Source organism: Melozone crissalis, unplaced genomic scaffold (assembly GCF_028551555.1).
Source record: "Melozone crissalis strain CALT ecotype California unplaced genomic scaffold, PUWL_Pcris_2 ptg000016l_1, whole genome shotgun sequence".
In the NCBI taxonomy this organism is placed as follows: Eukaryota; Metazoa; Chordata; class Aves; order Passeriformes; family Passerellidae; genus Melozone; species Melozone crissalis.
Genome location: NW_026535794.1, coordinates 569,652 through 589,049, shown reverse-complemented (window position 1 = coordinate 589,049; position 19,398 = coordinate 569,652). Strand labels below are relative to the sequence as shown.

The 19,398-nt window shown below is 69.2% G+C and overlaps 2 protein-coding genes, 1 long non-coding RNA gene and 2 other non-coding genes across 5 annotated transcripts in view; 1 reads left to right on the top strand and 4 right to left on the bottom strand.

Moving 5' to 3' along the window:
• Positions 1-2,729, top strand: part of SCAP (SREBF chaperone) — a 59,812-nt gene extending 57,083 nt beyond the window's left edge. The window contains exons 21-23 of the mRNA XM_054273153.1: positions 807-887; positions 1,460-1,666; positions 2,363-2,729. Of these exons, the coding sequence (XP_054129128.1) occupies positions 807-887; positions 1,460-1,666; positions 2,363-2,608 (534 nt within the window). The 3' untranslated portion in view covers positions 2,609-2,729. The remainder of the gene's footprint in view (positions 1-806; positions 888-1,459; positions 1,667-2,362) is intronic.
• Positions 2,730-3,584: 855 nt separating this feature from the next.
• PTPN23 (protein tyrosine phosphatase non-receptor type 23) lies at positions 3,585-16,443 on the bottom strand. The gene is given in 26 exon segments (XM_054273151.1): positions 3,585-3,944; positions 3,947-4,295; positions 4,371-4,484; positions 4,572-4,710; positions 4,845-4,949; positions 5,116-5,297; positions 5,811-7,815; positions 7,957-8,136; positions 8,368-8,519; positions 8,598-8,752; positions 9,845-10,153; positions 10,501-10,646; positions 10,750-10,815; positions 10,924-11,038; positions 11,185-11,264; positions 11,573-11,631; positions 11,758-11,814; positions 12,006-12,053; positions 12,216-12,347; positions 12,690-12,770; positions 13,218-13,349; positions 14,169-14,218; positions 14,299-14,375; positions 15,340-15,467; positions 15,605-15,679; positions 16,308-16,443. Coding segments are annotated over 26 exon segments (5,307 nt in total). The 5' UTR covers positions 16,392-16,443; the 3' UTR covers positions 3,585-3,657.
• Positions 16,444-17,610: 1,167 nt separating this feature from the next.
• LOC128935158 (uncharacterized) lies at positions 17,611-19,253 on the bottom strand. Its single transcript, XR_008482931.1, has 3 exons — positions 19,192-19,253; positions 18,523-18,737; positions 17,611-17,702 (listed from the first exon to the last, which is right to left on the bottom strand). It is a non-coding gene; the product is annotated as an uncharacterized LOC128935158 (long non-coding RNA).
• On the bottom strand, positions 18,164-18,292 carry LOC128935790 (small nucleolar RNA SNORA9). The gene has a single exon (XR_008482962.1). It is a non-coding gene; the product is annotated as a small nucleolar RNA SNORA9 (small nucleolar RNA).
• LOC128935789 (small nucleolar RNA SNORA9) lies at positions 18,829-18,957 on the bottom strand. The gene has a single exon (XR_008482961.1). It is a non-coding gene; the product is annotated as a small nucleolar RNA SNORA9 (small nucleolar RNA).
• Positions 19,254-19,398: the final 145 nt, after the last annotated feature.

Sequence of the window (19,398 nt, the reverse complement as noted above, 5' to 3'; positions counted from 1 at the left end):
ATCCACATGGCTTTAAAATCTTTTCAGGGATGGGGAATCCACCACTGCCCTGGCAGCCCCTTCCAATGCCTGACCACTCTTTCCACGAAAGAGTTTTCCCAATATCCAACCTAAAGCTCCCTCTCCTCCTGTCCCTGTTCCCTGGAGCACAGCCCAACTCCCCGGGCTGTCCCCTCCTGGCAGGAGCTCTGCAGAGCCACAAGGGCCCCTGAGCCTCCTTTGCTCCAGGCTGAGCCCCTGCCCAGCTCCTCAGGGATTCTGCAGCCCCTGCCCAGCTCCCTCAGCCCCTCCTGGGGCTCCAGCCCCTTCCCAGCTCCATTCCCTTCCCTGGACATGCTCCAGCCCCTCCAGGTCTTCCTGTCAGGAGGGGCCCAGAGCAGCCCCAGGATTTGAAGCCCCTCAGCAGGGCCAGCACAGGGGGACAATCCCTGCCTTGGAATTGTGGCCACACTGGTTTGATACAATCCAGAAACCATTGGCCTGTTTCCCACCTGGGCACAGCTGGTCACATCCACCAGCACCCCAGGGGCTTTCCAGCTTTCCATGTGTCCCCAGCCTGGAGCATTCCATGAGGCTGCTGTGACATTCCCTGAGCGGCAGACCCGGGTTCTGGGGTGTCCCCTCTCCCCTTCCCCTGTGCAGTCACTGCCCTGTGGCCACTCTGGCACTGCCCACCAGCCATGCCCTGCCCTGCAGCACCCCCTGGCACCACAGGCAGGCTCTGGCTGTGCCACAGTGGGACCAGGTGTGCCATGGGAGCTCAGGTGGCACCACCCAGAGCCTCACTCGGGCCTCTCCTGCCCCAGGTGTTCCGGCTGGAGGACTCGTGCTGCCTGTTCACCCTGCAGGGCCACTCGGGAGCCATCACGGCCGTGTACATCGACCAGGTACGGGCAGCTGCTGGGCCTGAGCCCTCACACCTGAGCTGATAGCTGAGCTGATAGCTGAGCCCACCCTGAGATCACACCTCAGCCCGTCCCTGCTCCCATCCCTGAGCAGATGGCTCAGCTGGAGGCGCCCATCTGGCTCCCTCCATCTCTCTCTGGCCAAGCCAGTTTTCTCCCAGCTCACTATGAGCTCAGCAATCTTTCCCTGGAGATCTCTTGCTTCTGGAGCAGGGAATCTCTGTTCCTGCAGTGCCAGCTGGGGCTGAGCAGGCCTGAAATGGGGCCTGAGCCCCCAGGGAGGCTCTGCCCCCAGTGCCAGGAGGAGTGGGGGTCCCCCTTGTGCTCCCTACAGCAGCGAGTGCCCCCAGGTGCTCTCCCACTGCACAGAGGTGACCTCGGGTGCCTGCACTGGGGTTCCTGGGCTCCGTTCCCCCAGCCTGCTCAGGCACAGGGAGCAGGGAGGGAATCCCTGGGCTGGCAGTGCAGGGTGCAGCCCCGCTCACTCACCTGCGTTGGGAGCGTTGGTGGCACCGTGTGTGCCCCGGCACTGAGGCGTCCCCGCTGTCCTGCAGACCATGGTGCTGGCCAGCGGCGGCCAGGACGGGGCCATCTGCCTGTGGGACGTGCTGACGGGCAGCCGCGTCAGCCACATGTTCGCGCACCGCGGGGACGTCACCTCGCTGACCTGCACCGCCTCCTGCGTCATCAGCAGCGGCCTGGACGACGTCATCAGCATCTGGGACCGCAGCTCGGGCGTCAAGCTCTACTCCATCCAGCAGGTGGGACCTGGGAGCGTTAACCAGGAATGGCTTAGGTGGGAAAACCCTGGGAGACCACCGAGTCCAACCACCCCCCTGCACTGCCAAGGCCACCACCGATTGTGTCCCCAGGTGCCACATCCACAGGGATTTTAAATCCTTCCAGGGAAGGGGATGGCTCTGCTACCCTGGCCAGCCCCTTCTGAAGTCTCATCACCCTTTCCATGGGGAAATTCCTGCTGATGTCCCCCCTGAGCTGCCCTGGCCCAGCCTGAGGCCGTTCCCTTTCCTCCTGTCCCTGTTCCCTGGAGCACAGCCCGACCCCCCCGGCTGTCCCCTCCTGGCAGGAGCTGTGCAGAGCCACAAGGGCCCCCTGAGCCTCCTTTTCTCCAGATTTCACCAGCTCCTCCTCACACCCTCAGGGGTCCTCCTGGGTTTTCCAGCAGACACCTCAGCTGTGCTTGGAGGCTGCACAGCCGCTGTTTCAGCTGGGCACGCTTGGAACAGCCTCCCTGTCCTAGGAAAAGGCTCTGGTCAGGCTGGGTCTGGTTTGGCCCCACTCCCGACCCCGGAGCTCAGCTCTCTGCCCTCGGAGCTCGGTTCTGACCCCGAAGCTCAGCTCACACCCCTGGAGCTCGGCTCTCGCCCTCTGTCCCGCTCCAGCCCCCGGAGCTCAGCTCTCACCTCCGGGGCTCAGCTCTCACCCCCGTCCCGCAGGAGCTGGGCTGCGGCGCCAGCCTGGGCGTCATCTCGGACAACCTGCTGGTGACGGGGGGCCAGGGCTGCGTGTCCTTCTGGGACATCGGCTACGGGGACCTGCTCCAGACCGTCTACCTGGGCAAGAGCAACGAGTCGCAGCCGGCGCGGCAGATCCTGGTGCTGGAGAACGCCGCCATCGTCTGCAACTTCGGCAGCGAGCTCAGCCTGGTCTACGTGCCCTCGGTGCTGGAGAAGTTGGACTGAGCAGGAGGAGGGGACTGAGGCGGGGCTGGGGCTGTGCCGGACGGGGGCCGCGGGCTCCGTGCCTCCGTCCGCGCCACCGGAGCGGCTCCGGTCACCGAGCGGGGCGGGGCCGCCGCCCTCCTGTGCTCCCCCCGCTCCGGAATCTTCCAAGCGGTCTCGGGGCCCCCGGCAGCGCGATGGTGCGGAGGGACACGGGGCGGAGCAGGGCAGAGGGGGGACAGTGTGCTGGCTCCCGGGCCGGGCACACAGCGGCCCTCGGCCAGCCCCGGGACACAGAGCGGCCCTCGGCCAGCCCCGGCCCCGGGTGGCAGCCGGGAGAGCCCCGGGACCAGGACCGGGACCGGGACCGGGACCGGCCCGTCCCGGGCGCGGCTCGGCCCCCACGTGCCTTAGGGCGCGGCAGGGCCCGCCCGATCCCGCCCGGGGCCGCAGCTGCCCCCACTCTATTTATTTATACGCTGTAAATAGTTATTTATTGGGGCGGGGGGCGCGGGGGCCCAGCCCCGCAGCGCTGCTCTCGCCGTGCCCTGGCACAGCGGCCCTGCCCGGCTCCCTCCTGCGCCCCGGCTGCAGCAATAGCACCTTCCTCCTCCTCCTCCCCTTCCTCCTCCTCCTCCCGCTGCGGGGCCAGAGGAGGCTTTTCTCAGGTTGGGAGCGGGCGCTGGGAGGGACCCGAGCGGGGCACAGCGGGACCAACGAGCACAGCCAGGAACGGGGCGGCCCCGGGGCTCCCCCGAGCTCGGGCCGGGCCCCGCTGCGGCCCCGGGGCTCCCGGCCCGTCCCTCCCGCCCCGAAGCGCCCGTTCCCGACCCCCGGTGATTGTAGGGGCGGCGCCGGCCGGGGCGGGGGGACCCCCGGGACCCCGGCCCAGCCCCCGCGGGTGGCCTTCGCCCAGCTGTACCTTTGTGCTGTACAGGGGACGCTTTTTGTACCGATCGTGTTTTATAACGTGTGCGGAACATCCATTAAACGGAACTAACCCGAGCCTGGCCCGGCCCTGACCCCCCGCGCCGCCAGCACCAGGGCCCGGCCCTGCAGATAAACTCGCTTTATTTTAGTAGCAAAGAGCTGAAAAAGTCAGTTCTACCCGGAGTCAAACAAAGTGGGGCTGGGGGCCGGGGGGCCCCCGCCCCCCTCACGCCTTGTTGAGGGTCCAGAGGGGGTCGAGCATGCTGAGGGGGTCGTCGCTGGGCCGGGGCGCCCGGAGCCCCTCGCCCGGCTGTGCCTGCAGGAAGTTCTGCTTGTTCATGCGCTGCTTGCCCTTGAGGGACGCGTCCAGGCTGAAGGCCTCGGGCGTCAGCGAGGCCAGGAGCTCCAGGGAGGAGGAGGAGGAGGCCGGGGGCGCAGCGGGGGGCTCCGGCGGCCCCCCCGGCCCCTCGGGGCTCTCCGCCCCCCCGACGTGGTTGGTGCTCTCGGTGTCAGCCGGTGCCTCGGGGAGGGGCGGCCTCGGGGCGGGGGGCTCGGGCTCGGGGGGCCCGACGCCGTCCACGAGGCCGTCCGGGACGGGCAGCGGGACCTCGGGCTCCGCGGGCTCCGCAGCGGGGCCGGGCTCCGCCCCCCAGCCCTCCCCGGGCTCGGCGCTGGGCGCCCCCGGCTTGATGCTGAGCTTGGCGATGGTGGCCTGGATGGAGCTGATGGGCACGTCCCCCCCCAGCACCAGGTCCTGCGGGTCCTGCTGGAAGTACAGCTGGGGGACAGCGGCGCCGTGAGCCCCGGCAGCGGCAGGGCTCCCCAGAGCCCCCCGGCCCGGCCCCACACCCACCTTTGGGGAGGCGCTGTTGGGCGGCTTGGCCAGGCTGGGGCCGCCCACGCCGTGGCGCAGCAGCACCTGCTCGGCGTGCAGCAGCACGGCCTCGAAGCAGAACTTGAGGTGCAGCTGCAGGGGACAGGGGAGGGCACGCGGTGAGGCCCGGGGGTGCAGCCCCCCGCCCCCGGGCCCGCAGCCCCCCGCAGTACGCGGTACCTTCTCCTGCAGCATGTGCTTGCGCTGCTGCCGCATCCGCCGCACCAGCTGCGCCAGGTCCGGGATGCCGTTCCCGGCCTCCACCTCCTGCACGGCCGCGTACAGCAGGCAGAACGCGCCGGTGCGGCCCACGCCGGAGCTGTGGAGACACCCCGAGCCGTGAGAGAGCCCCCCGAGCAATGACAGACACCCTGAGCCGTGACAGACCCACCCGAGCCGTGCCAGACCGGGACAGGAGGGGGAGCCCCCGCTCTCTCCCCCAGCCCCGCTCACCTGCAGTGCACCACCACCGGCGTGTGCAGCGGCCGCTGGTGCAGGTAGTGGCCGTGCACCTCCTGGATGAAGCGCAGCAGGCTCCCCTTGCTGTCGGGCAGGCCCCTGGCGTGGGGAGCACACACTCGCTTGGGGGTCTCTGCACTCAGCCCCCCCGACTGGTCAGGGCTGCCCAAACACCCTCCCCAATGCCACAGCCGCGGTCCCAGAACCGCCCCCGCAGATCAGGGCTCCCAGGACCCCCCGAGCCCCCCTTTGTCTCCCCACGTACAGCTCAGGCCAGGAGGTGAACTGGAGGTGGGCCACGGTGCGTTTGAGGCTCTGGTCCCGGTACTGCAGCGTCAGCATCCGCTCCACGTGCGTGGGGGTCACCCGCAGGCTGGTGAGCACCACGCTCAGGGGCCCGTGCGCCACGGGCTGGCCCCGCTCCGACGGAAAGTACCGGAGCACCTTCTGCCGGGGGACGGGCCGTCAGCACGGCCGGGAGCCTCGGGCCCCTTGGGGCACCCGGCAGGCTGGGGAACCCGGGGAGCCTCGGGCCGCGCAGGGCACCGGGCAGGCTGGGGAACCCGGGGAGCCTCGGGCCCCTTGGGGCACCCGGCAGGCTGGGGAAGCCGGGGAGCCTCGGGCCGCGCAGGGCACCCGGCAGGCTGGGGAACCCGGGGAGCCTCGGGCCGCGCAGGGCACCGGGCAGGCTGGGGAACCCGGGGAGCCTCGGGCCCCTTGGGGCACCCGGCAGGCTGGGGAAGCCGGGGAGCCTCGGGCCGCGCAGGGCACCGGGCAGGCTGGGGAACCCGGGGAGCCTCGGGCCGCGCAGGGCACCGGGCAGGCTGGGGAACCCGGGGAGCCTCGGGCCGTGCAGGGCACCCGGCAGGCTGGGGAACCCAGGGAGCCTCGGGCCGCGCGGGGCACCGGGCAGGCTGGCCCGTCCCCGGGACCCCGCACCCGGGACGGGACAGAACGCACCTTGTCCAGCTCCTGCTCGGACACGAGCATGACCACCACGGACACCTTCTGCTCGTAGATCATGAGCCAGAAGTCGGCGGCGGTGCCGAGCAGCGGGGCCTGCGTGGCGATGAGCGCGGGGCAGTACGGGGACAGGTCCTCCACGCGGCTGGCGTTGATGTAGTCGTCCTTGCCCGAGCGCAGCACGACGCGGTTGCGGTCGTAGGGCATGATGTCCTGGTGCCGGTTCTTCATGGAGTAGCAGCGGGCGATGGCGATGGAGCGCTGCCGGGCGTCGCGCTCCTGCGCCTCCTGCAGCTCCTTCCAGAGCGCGTCCAGCTCGGAGCCGCCGCCGGGCGCGGGCCGCTCCAGGCGCTCGGCCAGGCCGCGGAACCGCTCCAGCTCCGCCAGCAGCCGCCGCACGCGCTCGGGCTCCGCGTACGGGTCGGCCTCGATGAGCTGCACGGCCCGGGGCCGCTGCCCCTCCCGCGGGCCCGCCTTGGTGGGCTGCAGCAGCCCCCCGGGCGCGGCCGAGCCGCCGGGCTGGCTCTCGGGGCTCGACGACAGCAGGTCGGCGGGGCAGGGGCTCTGCCGCGGGAACGGCGGCTCCGCGGGGCCCGCCGGGGGCGGCCGCGGCGCCGGGGGCTGCATGGGCAGCGCTGGGGACGGGGACGGCGCCGGGGACGGCACCAGCGGGCCCGGGACCGCCACGGCCCCCGGCAGCGGCCCGGGAGAAGGGGCCTGGCTGGGCGGGGCGGGAGCGGCGGGCGGAACCAGGGCCACGGTGCCGGGGGGCAGCGGGGCCCCGGGGGGAGCCGGGCTGGGGCAGAAGGGCAGCGCGGGGGACGCGGGGGGCGCCGGCTGGAGCCCCCCCAGGGCCGGGGCGCCGCTCGGGGCGGGGGGCCTGGGGAAGGGCACGGGCCCGGGGTGCGGGCCCAGGCCCGCGGGGGGCAGCTGCTCCTGCCCGGGGAGCTGGTAGAGCTGCGGGGGCAGCGGGGGCTGCGCCGGGGCCGGCGGGGGCAGCGGCGCCCCCGGGGCGGGGAATCGCTGCTGCTGCTGCTGCTGCTGCTGCGGGAACGGGGCCGGGGCCGCCAGGGGCACTCGGGGCGGCGGCTGGAAGGGCAGAGGGGCCTGGGCTCGGCCCGGGGGCAGGAACGGAGCCGGCGGGAACTGCTGCGGGCCCTGGGCGAAGGCGGGCGGGGGCTGTGCCAGGGGGAAGGGGGCCGGGGCCGGCGCCCCGAAGGGCTGCACCGCCCCCGCCGTGTAGGGGAAGGGCGCCGGGGGCGCCGCCGGGCGCTGGGCGGGCAGGAACGGGCCCCGGGGCGGCACGGAGCAGCTGGGGATGGGCGCCTGGACGCTGTCCACCGTGGTGGTGGCCGGGCGGGCGCCCGGGGGCTCGTGGCCCCCCAGCCCCGGCTGCGCCCCCGCGGGCGCCGCCCCGGGCACGGGCGGGCGGAGCGGGGCGGGGCCCGGGCCGGGCTGGGCCAGGCCGTAGGCGGGGGCGGGCAGGGCCCCGTGCTGGGGGGACGAGCGCGGGGGTGCAGCGTGGGGGCTCCCCACGAAGGGCGGCTGAGCGGGGGCGCGGATCAGCGGCGCGGCCGGGAAGAGCTGGGGCGCGGCGGGGCCGGGCCCAGCCGGGGCCGAGGGCTGCAGGAGCTGCCCCGGGACGCCCCCGGGGGCGGGGAAGGGCCCGGGCACGGCGGGAGCCGCGGGCAGGCGGTAGTGGCCCGGGAAGGGCGGCGTGGGCGCCAGCGGGGGCAGCGGGGCGCTGGCCACCCCCGCCGGCAGCAGGAAGGGCTCGGCGGGCCGCAGCCCCGCGGGCAGGGCGGCCAGCGCCGGGGCCGGCAGCTGGGCCAGGGGCGCGGGCAGCAGCTCCGGGGGGAGGCTCCGCAGCTCCTCCGGCAGCTCCGGCAGCACCAGCGAGCCCAGCTCGGCCGCCTCGGGGCCCCCGGCCTCGTCCGGCGGCTTCTTCTGCAGGGGGGGCTTGGGGGCCGTGGGCCGGGGGGGCGGCTGCTTCTTCAGCTCCCTGGGGGGACAGCGGGCTCGGTGCGGGGCCGGGTGCTGCCCCCCGCCGCCCCACGGGCACCAGGAGTGCTGCCCGTGCCCACGGACCCCCACCCGCAGCTCCCAGGGCCCTTCTCCCCCGGGGGTGTCTGTGCCCACCCACCTCTCCAGCAGCTGCTGCCGGTGTGCCTCGCTGGCCTGGCACGCTGCCCGTGCCCGCTCCAGCAGCTTGGCCGCCTTCCCCTCCAGGTCCGTGTAGAAATCCTTCCCCTCCTGGGACTTCTTCATCAGGTCCTCGTAGGCCTCGTAGGAGGCCACCAGGGTCTGCACGGTCGTGTTCCACCTGGGACAGGGCACGGAGGAGCTCAGCAGGATGCAGGGCCAGGGTGAAGGTGGGCACCCAGCTCCAGGCACCTCTGGGACCCTCTGGTTCCCACTGGGATGGGCACAAGGACAGCACAAAGCCACCACAGCCCCAGCAATGGGGCGGGACAGGAGAAGCTGGTGGTGGCCCCACACCTGTCCGAGGGGGTGGGGGCTGTTCCTGGGCACTGAGAGCCCCCTCCCCACTCACTTGTGCTCCACCTCGGCCAGGGCCTTGCGCACGGCCGCGTATTTGACGTTGGCGTCGGTCAGCGCCTTGAGCACGTTCTCCTGGGCAGCCAGGTTCTGCTCCAGGTACACCTTGAGCTGGTCGTACTTCTTCAGCTGCTCCTCAAAGAGCTTCTGCAGGGACACGGGAGGGTCACGGGGCTGTGGGACAGAGCGGCCCCCGAGGGGGCACGGGGGTGTCCCCAGGCCCACCTTCATCTCAGAGCGGTCGGTGGTGACCAGCGAGGTGGTGATGTCGTCCTTCTGGATCATCTCCCGCAGCTGCTGCTCCAGGGACATCCGCTGGTCCCGCATCTCCTGCACCTTGGCCAGGATCCGCTTCAGGTTCTGCAGCACCTGTTTGTCGTCTGGGGGTGGGGCGGGGTCAGGGGCGGGGCCCAGGAACCGCAGGGAACCCGCGGGGCGGGATCTGCAGAGCCAGCCTTGGCTGGGACAGCCGCTGTCCCCTCTGTCCCCTCTGTCCCCAAACAGGGTGGGATCTGCAGAGCCAGCCTTGGCTGGGACAGCCGCTGTCGCCTCTGTCCCCAAACAGGGTGGGATCTGCAGAGCCAGCCTTGGCTGGGACAGCCGCTGTCCCCTCTGTCCCCAAACAGGGTGGGATCTGCAGAGCCAGCCTTGGCTGGGACAGCCGCTGTCCCCTCTGTCCCCTCTGTCCCCAAACAGGGTGGGATCTGCAGAGCCAGCCTTGGCTGGGACAGCCGCTGTCCCCTCTGTCCCCAAACAGGGTGGGATCTGCAGAGCCAGCCTTGGCTGGGACAGCCGCTGTCCCCTCTGTCCCCAAACAGGGTGGGATCTGCAGAGCCAGCCTTGGCTGGGACAGCTGCTGTCCCCTCTGTCCCCAAACAGGACCCACTCTGTTCCCGGGGGACAAAACCCCACCACACTGACACAGACAGTGCCAGGTGACACATGGGGACATCCAGGGGGCACGGAGAGGGACAGCCCTGCCTCCCCCAGCCTGGGGGGGACACACAAAGGGCACAGCCCTGCCTCCCCCAGCCCAGGGGGACACAAAGGGCACAGCCCTGCCTCCCCCAGCCCCAGGGACACACAAAGGGCACAGCCCTGCCTCCCCCAGCCCAGGGGACACACAAAGGGCACAGCCCTGCCTCCCCCAGCCCAGGGGGACACAAAGGGCACAGCCCTGCCTCCCCCAACCCATAGGGGGGACACACAAAGGGCACAGCCCTGCCTCCCCCAGCCCAGGGGGACACACAAGGGGCACAGCCCTGCCTCCCCCAGCCCAGGGGACACACAAGGGGCACAGCCCTGCCTCCCCCAGCCCAGGGGGACACAAAGGGCACAGCCCTGCCTCCCCCAGCCCCAGGGACACACAAAGGGCACAGCCCTGCCTCCCCCAGCCCAGGGGGCACACAAGGGGCACAGCCCTGCCTCCCCCAGCCCCGGGGGACACTGGCAGCCCCCAGGGCAGCACTCACCTTCGGAGAGCGTGGGGGTGGGCAGCGCAGCCCGCACCTGCTCCAGGGGCCCGCCGAGCAGGCGCAGGTTGCCCAGGTGCAGGTTCATGGCGCGGTGCAGCTCGGTGTTGGTGAAACTCGCCTTCTCGTGCAGCTCCAGGTACTTGGAGCACTCCTTGCTGACCTCGGCCAGCCCCGGGGGGGAGGCGGGGGCCGGCGGGACCCTCCCCAGCAGCTCCTGCAGCTTGCGCTCCTGCGCCTCGTCCTCCTCCAGCAGGTCCCGGATCTCCTTCAGCGACGCCTCCACGTCCGTGAAGACCCCGGAGAGCACTGGGGGGGCACGGGGGGTGGTGGGCGTGGGGCCACCTCCTGCCTGCCCAGGCCTGGAGCCAGGCAGGGACACGGCAGCTCCAGGGGTAAACCCGGCTGTGGGCAGCCAGAGGAGGGACACGGCAGCCCGGGTGTTGGGGTCATCCCCCCCTCCCATCCCACAGGGAAAATGCTTTGGGATTCAGGAATTGGTACCAGTACAGAACCAGCCATCGGTGGGAACATTCCCAACACCGTGGGAATAATGCTGGCCCCAGGACCCTCAGCCCCTGGCAGGGAGCAGTGCCAGCCCCCAGCAGAGAGCAGTGCCAGCCCCCAAGGAGCAGTGCCAGCCCCCAGCCCCTCACCCTGCATGGACTGCACGAGGTTGCGCACGGTGTCGGGGCGCACGCTGAGCGCGGCGCATTTCTCCATCAGCACGGGCGGGATGTGGTTGTACATGTCCAGGTTGTCCACGGTCTCGGGGTCCAGCTGCATGGAGTCCATGAACTGGCTGTGGGACACAGAGGGGCCCCTGAGGGGTGGCGGTGGCCCCGCTCCAGAGGCTCGGGAGCAGTGGGACCCCGTGGGGCAGAAGGGCCGGGCCCCTCACGTACTCCAGCACTTCGTTCTTGGCTTCGATCTTGGCCATCGCGTCCCGCAGCAGCTTGGCCTTCTCCTCGCTGGGACAGGCAGAGCAGAGCAGAGCAGTGCGTGAGCGCAGGAAACACCCACAGGCTCACAGCCCCAGCTCCAGCCCACACACACCTGCGGGGCTGAGCAGGACACACCTGTACAGCGACGAGGCCTCGTGGGCAGCCATGGGCACCAGCTTGGCAAAGATGTCGGGGCCGGTGACCGCGGGGTCCGTGGGGTTCACGGGCAGAGCCTTCACCAAGGGGGCACCTGAGGGACACACCCGGGCTGGGACAGCTCCCAAAGGGCTGGGACAGCTCCCAAAGGGCTGCTCCCCTCAATCCCTGCAGCTCCCAAAGGGCTGCTCCCCTCAGTCCCTGCAGGTCCCTGTCCCCAGGGCCCAAAGCCCCCCTGACCTTTCACAGACTGCAGAGTGTCCAGTGCGGGCACGGCCTCGTGGTAGATGAAGTCGTTGTCCTTTTTGGCTGAATTGTACCTGCGAATGGGAAGTGATGCTGGCAGAGAAGGAGCAGGTGGCATTCCTGCCTCCCTAAGCTTGCTCCCAACGGGCTCAGCCCCCCTGGCTCTCCTGGGATTGCTCCAGCAATCCCCACAGCAGCCATCCATCCATCCACCCATCCATCCATCCATCCATCCATCCATCCATCCATCCATCCATCCCTCCACCCACAGGGCTGGGCTCTGCGCATCAGGACACCCGGAACACTCCCCAGGCTCCCTGCCCACCAACATTCCCCACCCCTGGAAAAGGATGGAGACACCCTGGGGGTCCCACAGACTCACTTCCCACCAATGACATCCATGGTGAACCTCAGAGCTTCCTGCACGGTCTCAGGCTGGCCCTGTGGGGGTCAGAGTGGGAATGGTGTCCAAGCACTCCCCACGGCCTGGAGAGCCCCTGGCACCGACCCCAGCCCTGCTGCTGCAGCCCAGGGCCCAGCTGGGAGGGACAGCCCCCAGCCCCACACCTTGGCCAGCTTGATGGCTTCGTTGAGCTTGTCCAGAGCGCTCTGGAAGTAGATGACCTGTGGGAGAGCAGGGCTGGGGTTGGCACGGGGGCACCAGAGCTCCCCACGGCCCTCCCAGAGCAGCCAGGCCCTGGCAGGACACAGCACACAGCTGTGGACACCCAACCTCCTCCAGCACACAAGCCCCTTCCCAGCACCCCGATCCAGAGGCCGGAGAGGATGAAATGGGATGACACAGCCCCACTCACCCTCTCCCCAAACTTCTGCTGCTCCTCGGCCTGTTTCCCCATGTGCAGCTGGAAGAAAAGCGGGATCAGAGCTCTGTGGCTCCAGGGAGAGCTGTGAGGGGCAGGAAAGCCCCAGGGAGCAGCCAGGGCTGCTCCAGGGCTGGCAGGAGCACCCCGAGGTGGGGTGGGGGCACGGGCAGAGCCCCCCAGCCCCAGCTCCCCCTCACTCACGTGGGCCACGGCAGCAAAGTAATAGATTTTCATTTGGACCAGCTTCTTCCAGTCCTTCTGGATCTTGCCCAGCAGCGAGGCTGTCTCTGAGTTCTCCAGGGCCCGGCAGGCCTCCTTGTAGTAATCCACCACCTGTGCAGAGGGACAGGGGACAGCTCCAGAACCCCAGGGCAGGGCAATCACCAGCACCAGCCCAAGGACTTGGATCACCCACAGGAATGGTTGGGGGAACTCAGGGCTGTGTTTGGGACCCCAGCCAGGGACTGTCACCAGCCCAGGCTGCTCCCAGCCCCATCCAGCCTGGCCTGGGCACTGCCAGGGATGCAGGGGCAGCCACAGCTGCTCTGGGAATCCATTCCAGTTCTTCAGCCACCTCACAGCCAGGAACTCCCTCCCAGTACTCCCACTCCTGTGTCCTGCCCACTCCCAGGCCCCTGCCCAGCCCCTGGGCCCAGAGCAGCTCCTGGGGCTCACCTGGGCACTGATCCGGGCCACGAGGAAGCTCTTCCTGTTGTCCAGCATGGACTTCTCCAGGAGACACTCCTGTGCCTGGCCCTGCAGGGGACAAGAGAGGAATGCTGGGTGTCCCCAAGCCCTGGGACAGCCCAGCTCCCTGGCAGCACCCCCTGGCTCCAGCCCTTTCCCAAAGGTGGATGTGGCACAGGGAACAGCAGCCCTGAGGGTGCCTGGAGAGCCCAGGAATAGCACTGAGCCTTCCCTGATCCCCAGTGCCCCCCAAAACCTCCTTTCCCCACCCTGGGAGAGAGCCCAGACCCCAGAGAGAGCCTCTGGGGGGACACTGGGGTCCTTGGATGCACGGGGAACACCAACCCCATGGACACACTGGGGGGGTCCCAGTGCCCCCATCTCTGCCAGCAGTGCCCCCAGCCAATGCCAGCAGTGCCCCCAGCCAATGCCAGCAGTGCCCCAGTCCCTGCCAGCAGTGCCCCAGTCAATACCAGCAGTGCCCCAGCCAATGCCAGCAGTGCCCCCAGCCCCTACCAGCATGAGGTTGATGTTGAGGCTCAGGATCTGGTGGCTCATGTCCACGCTGTAGGAGTGAGGGAAGTGGTCCCTCAGGTAGGTGAAGGCACCAGCAGCACACTGGAAGTGGGTGCAGGAAACCTTCATGCCCTGAGGGGATGGAATTGCTGGGTTTGGAGAAGATTTCCCAGATCACGGAGTCCACCCAGCCCCCAGCACTGCCATGGCCACCCCTGACCATGTCCCCAAGTGCCACATCCACAGGGATTCTAAATCCCTGCAGCAATGGGGACTCCACCATGCCCTGGGCAGCTGGGCCAGGGCTGGAGAGCCTTTCCAGGAGGAACATTCCCAATATCTACCTGAGCCTCCCCTTGAGGCCATTCCCTATTGTCCTGTCACCTGGGAGCAGAGCCTGAACCCCTGGCTGTCCCCTCCTGTCCCCAGGGTCCCCCTGGGTCCCCTCCTGGTGCTCACCCCCTCCCCAGCCCTGCGCCAGCAGCCCCTCAATGTCCTGTACCTGGACACCCCAACGCCCACAGGTTCCAAGTGCCCCCCAGTGCCCAGCACACGCAGCTGGCACTGCCCAGGTGCCCCCCAGTGCCCAGCACACGCAGCTGGCACTGCCCAGGTGCCCCCCAGTGCCCAGCACACGCAGCTGGCACTGCCCAGGTGCCCCCCAGTGCCCGGCACAGGGACAGTCCCTGCCCAGCACACCCAGCTGGCACTGCCCAGGTTCCCCCCAGTGCCCAGCACACGCAGCTGGCAGTGCCCAGGTGCCTCCCAGTGCCCAGCACACGCAGCTGGCACTGCCCAGGTGCCCCCCAGTGCCCAGCACACCCAGCTGGCACTGCCCAGGTGCCCCCCAGTGCCCAGCACACGCAGCTGGCACTGCCCAGGTGCCCCCCAGTGCCCGGCACACCCAGCTGGCACTGCCCAGGTGCCCCAGAGGGACAGGGGGGTCGTTACCTCCTCGGACACGCGCTTGTCCATGGCTCCCAGCATGGAGTGCAGGGCTCCTGTGGGGGGACAGGGGGGCTCAGCGGGGCAGGGACACCCCAGCACCCCTGGGAACGGGGGCTCGGGCCAGGGAGCTCACCCAGGTTGTAGAGGACGCAGGCCTGCTCGTACTTGATGTCCTCGTGTGTCACCGCCTTGCCCGAGAAGATCTCAGTCCTGGGGGCAGGGGCACAGGACAGGGAGCAACCAGGGATTCCCCCAGGAGCAGGAATTACTGGGAGTCCCATTCCCCAAGGTCTCTGGGACCCCCTCTGCAGGACCCCATTCCCCAAGGGCTCCCCAGGGCAGGACCCCATTCCCCACAGGTGCCCTGGGCCACCCCTGTGCCACCTCAGGCAGGACACTGTCATCCCCCAAGGGGTTCCTGGGATGCCCCAGTGCCACTCTGGGCAGGATCACATTCCCCAAGGCGTTTGCGGTTCCTGGAGCAGCCCTTCCCCAGGGAATGGGCATGGCCATATCCTGCCTGGCTCAGCCCCCCACCCCAGATACCCCATCTCAGTCCTGATACCCCATCCCATCCCATCCCAGATACCCCATCCCAGTCCTGATACCCCATCCTATCCCATCCCAGATCCCCCATCCTCCCCCATCCTGGTCCACCACCACATCCCAGGTCTCCCATCCTATCCCATCCAACCCAGCCATCCATCCCAGCCTCCCCCATCCCAGATACCCCATCCTGGATCCCCCATCCCAGTCCCCAACACCCCATCCTATCCCATCCCATCCCAGATACCCCATCCCATCCCATCCTAGATCCCCCATCCTACCCCATCCCATCCCAACACAGCCATCCATCCCAGCCTCCCCCATCCCAGATCCCCCATCCCAGTCCCCAATACCCCATCCTATCCCCTCCTGGATCCCCCACCCCAGTCTCCCCATCCCCTCCCAGATACCCCATGCCGGATCCCCCATCCCAGTCCCCAATACCCCATCCTATCCCATCCTGGATCGCCCATCCCAGTCTCCCCATCCCAGACACCCCATCCCATCCCATCCCAGATACCCCATGCCGGATCCCCCATCCCAGTCCCCAATACGCCATCCTGTCCCCTCCCGGATCCCCCATCCCATGCTGGATCCCCACCGCAGACAGCCCCACCCCGTCCCTCACCAAGTGACGGGCACGGCGGCCTCCTGGCCCTGCCCCATGGGGATGCGGCTCTGCAGGAAGTGCAGCTGCCCCAGGTACTTGCGCAGGGTGCTGCAGCCCTCGAAGTCCCGGGGCACGCTGACGGCGCTCTGCGAGCGGGGAGGGGAGGGGAGGGACGGGCTGGGGCTGCTCCGTGCGCCGCAGCCGGGCACAGGGGCGGCCCCGGCCGGGGGGGCGGCAGGGCCACCCCAGGGTCCCCCCAGGGCCACCCCAGGGACCCCCTCACCTGCCGGAGCAGCTCCAGCTTCCGCAGCTCCTCGTTGTAGCTCTCGGGGTTCTCCCCATAGTTCTTCAGCACGAACTGGGAGAGGGGAGAGGCTGAGCGGCCCCGAGCCCCTCCCGGCCCCGGAGCGGCCACCGGGGACACCGGGCTGGACTGCACGGACACCGGGCCGGGCACCGGGCTGGACTGCACGGACACCGGCCCGGGCACCGGGGAGTCTCACGCCCACGGAAGGCTCGGGGAAAGGGATCGGGGAATGGGATGGGGGAACGGCTGAGGTGTGAAAAGGGACTAAAGGGCGCAGGGAAGGCCCCCCGGCCCCAAGGTGTGCTGGGGACACTCCCAGGACACGCCCGTGTACCCCGCAAAACCGCGCGGGGCGCGACACAAGGCTGGGGACCCCCCAGTCCTCTCCATCCATGAATTGTGTGGCACAGGAAGCGGCGGACAGGGGCGGAGCTTGTTTACGGCCGTTCATTAAGTGACTAATTAATTACCGGGCCCCGCGGGGGTGGCACGGACACGGTGCAGGGGGGTCCCGTCCCTCGCTGCCCGCCCCGATCCAAACCCCCAGCTCCAGTCCCGGCGGCTCCCGGGACCCCCCAGCATCCCGCCCGTCGTTCCTCCTGCCCCGGGCCCCCCGAAGGCAGCGGGACCTCCCCGGTTCCCTCCCGGCCCCGCCCCGCCCAGGCCCCGCCGGCCCCACCTTCTTGACGGCGGCGTTGAAGGCGAACTCGCCGGCCTCCTTGAGGTCGAGCCAGATCATGGGCATGCGGGGCACGGCCTCCATCCCGGCCCGCTCCCGGCACGGCCCGGCCCGATCCCGGCCCCGCTCCCGGCACGGCCCGGCCCGCCGGAACCGCGCGCGGGGGCTCACGGGACACCGAGTCCGCGCGACACTTCCGGGCCCGTTCCCATGGCGACGCCTCGCCCCGCCCCTCGCGCCGGTTCCCACGCCCCGCCCACTCGGAAGGGGTGATGGTGCGGCCACGCCCACTAAGGGCGGGGCACGCGTCGTTGCCATGGGGACGCCTCGCCCGCCGATTGGAGGACACGGGTGTTGTCGCGGGGAGTTGTCACCTCCTCCCCGGAGGCGGGGCAGTTACCATGGCAACAGGCCACGCCTAGCCCCTCCCTTACAAGGCTCCCCTATCGGGATGCTGTAATTAGTAACTCCGCTAATTACCCTTCTCCCCACCTCCTGCAGCCCCCCAATGTCCCGTTGGGTATTTGGGGCTCCAGGACGTCTCGGTGGTCCCAGGGACACCTCGTCCTGCCCCAGGGCTGTTCCCACAACACGGATCAACCAGGGTAACAGGAGCTTATCCTGCAAGATTCCAGTAATGCATTTAACCCGTTAACGTAACCATCTGCTCCGTTATTAACTGATGCATTCATTTAACTGAGCCATTAGCGGAGCTATTCGATGGGTTCTGGCACCTCAGCAGCTTCCAGGATCCCTGCAGGAGCTCACCTGGGTCATGGCTTCCAGCTGGGAACTGTGCCCTGCCTCACAGCCAGTGTGTCCCTGTCCCCTGTCCCAGCTCAGCAGCCATCCACTCGGGCACTAGGGACTGGGGACACAGGACGTGAGCTCAGGGACAAGGGACACCAGGACCCAAGGACATTGGGACACTGTGGCTCATGGAAATGGGGCCATGTGCGCCTGGGACATGGGGACAGCAATCCCAGGTGACCCTGGGGACACGGGGTGAGCTCCTGCTCCCCTGCGGAATCTCAGCTGCAGCACCTGGAGCATCCCCTTCCCCTCCCACTAAATCCCTATCTTTATCCCTTTTTACCAGAAACAGAAAATAAAAAAGCTTTGGAGTCAAAACACGTTAAAACTACGGGTTCACGTTTAATGCCCTGACTCTGGCGTCGCTGAATCCTCCTGGATCTTCCACAGGGCCTCTGCACAGATCCCTGTGGGACCACGGGCCCAGGAAGGGCGGGCTGAGCCGAGTCCCCAGCAGGTGACACCCAGCACACAGCTGCTGCTGCTCATTAACAGAGCTGCGTTAATTACAGTGCAACAGCCTGGCGCCCGCCTCCTCCTTCTGGGGGCCTCCTGATCCCTCTGCACCACCACGGAGGGAGCCTGGAAAGGGAAAGGCAGCAATGTCAGTGACCAGCCCTGCTGCCCCTGGATTTCCACATTCTCCCCAAATCCCAGTGGGCCTGGGGTATCCATAACCACCCCTGGGATGTCCAGGGTTTCCATTACCACCCCCAGGATGTCCAGGTGTCCATAACTGGCCCTGGAATGGCCATTACCACCCCTGGGATGTCCAGAGTGTCCATAATCACCACATGATGTCCAGGTGCCCATAACCACCCTCAAGATGTCCATAACCCCCCCTGGGATGTCCAGGATGTCCATAATCACCCCTGGTGAGTCAATAACCCCCCCCGGGGTGTCCAGGTGTCCATAACCCCCCTGGGATGTCCATAACCCCCCCGGGGTGTCCAGGTGTCCATAACCCCCCCGGGATGTCCATAACTCCCCCCCTGGGATGTCCAGGTGTCCATAACCCCCCTGGGATGTCCATAACCCCCCCGGGGTGTCCGGGGTTTCCATAACCGTCCCCGGGAGGTGCCGGGAGCGGCCTCAAACGGCCCCGGGGTGCTCTGGCAGCGCTGCAGGAATGGTGGGAGCCACGCCAGGCCCCCCCATGCTGGAGCCTGCGGCGGGAAGGGCCCGGGGTGCTCCGGCACGGCGGATCCCGCACCCTGCAGGCGGCACTGGCAGCTCGGTGGCACCCCAGGAGTGCCCTGCTGGAGCCAGAGGGGACACGGGGACAGCCCAGGGCCTGGCAGGCTCCCGGGAGCCGAACTGCCCGACATTCCCGTGGCATTCCAGCCCTGCAGAGCCCCCCGGGCAGCCAAGGAGCACGGGCAGAGCTGGGGCTGGCCCTCACCTGGGCAGCGGTGTCAGCAGGTAACTCCTGCCAGGACGGAGCTCCATGTCTCGGTCACGGCATTCCCATGGAATTTCAGCCCTGGCAGACGAGGCGCTGAGGCCTTGGTAGCCTTAATTAACCAAAACCGGGCTCATTACGGTGCTAGGTGCCTTGAATCCACTTCCTTCTTCCCGGTGGCTTCCTGAATTCCTCTGGATCCTCGGAACAGGAGCCTAGAACAGAGAAGGGCAGGAATGCCACCGGTCCCACCGTGCCCGGGGGTTTCGGGCTCCCGCAGTCCCCCCCGCGTCCCACCCAGCCCGGGCATGTCCGAGGGTTCTATGACCGCCCCCGGGAAGCGCCGGGAGCGGCCTCAAACGGCCCCGGGGTGCTCTGGCAGCGCTACAGGAATGGCAGGGGCCACGCCAGGCCCCCCCATGCTGGAGCCTGCGGCGGGAACCCGCTCCCGAAGGAGCCTCGACCCCCGGGAGGGCCCAGGACCGCCCCGGCGGCCCTGCCCGGAACGCACCGCGGCCCCTCACGAGCGCGGCGGGGCCCGATGGGCGAGAAGCGCCGCACCCCGCGCGGCCCCGGGAGCCATCGGAGGTGCGACGGCCCGCGGAGGCGGCCCCGGCGGCGGGGGGCCGCGGATGGAGGCGGATGCGCACGGGCCGCCATCCCCCTCACCTGCTGCTGCGGCGGCCATGGCGGAGAGAGCGGGCGCCCGGTGATGACGTCACGGACATGCGGGCAGAGGCGGGATCAGCGCGTTTATTGCACGGGTGGGCGGGGCCAGGGGGAGGGGCGTGGTGTGAGGCCACATGTGTGGTCTCATTGTGACATCACAATAGAGGCGGGCTGTGGGGCGTGGTCTAACGGTGATGGGCGTGGTCA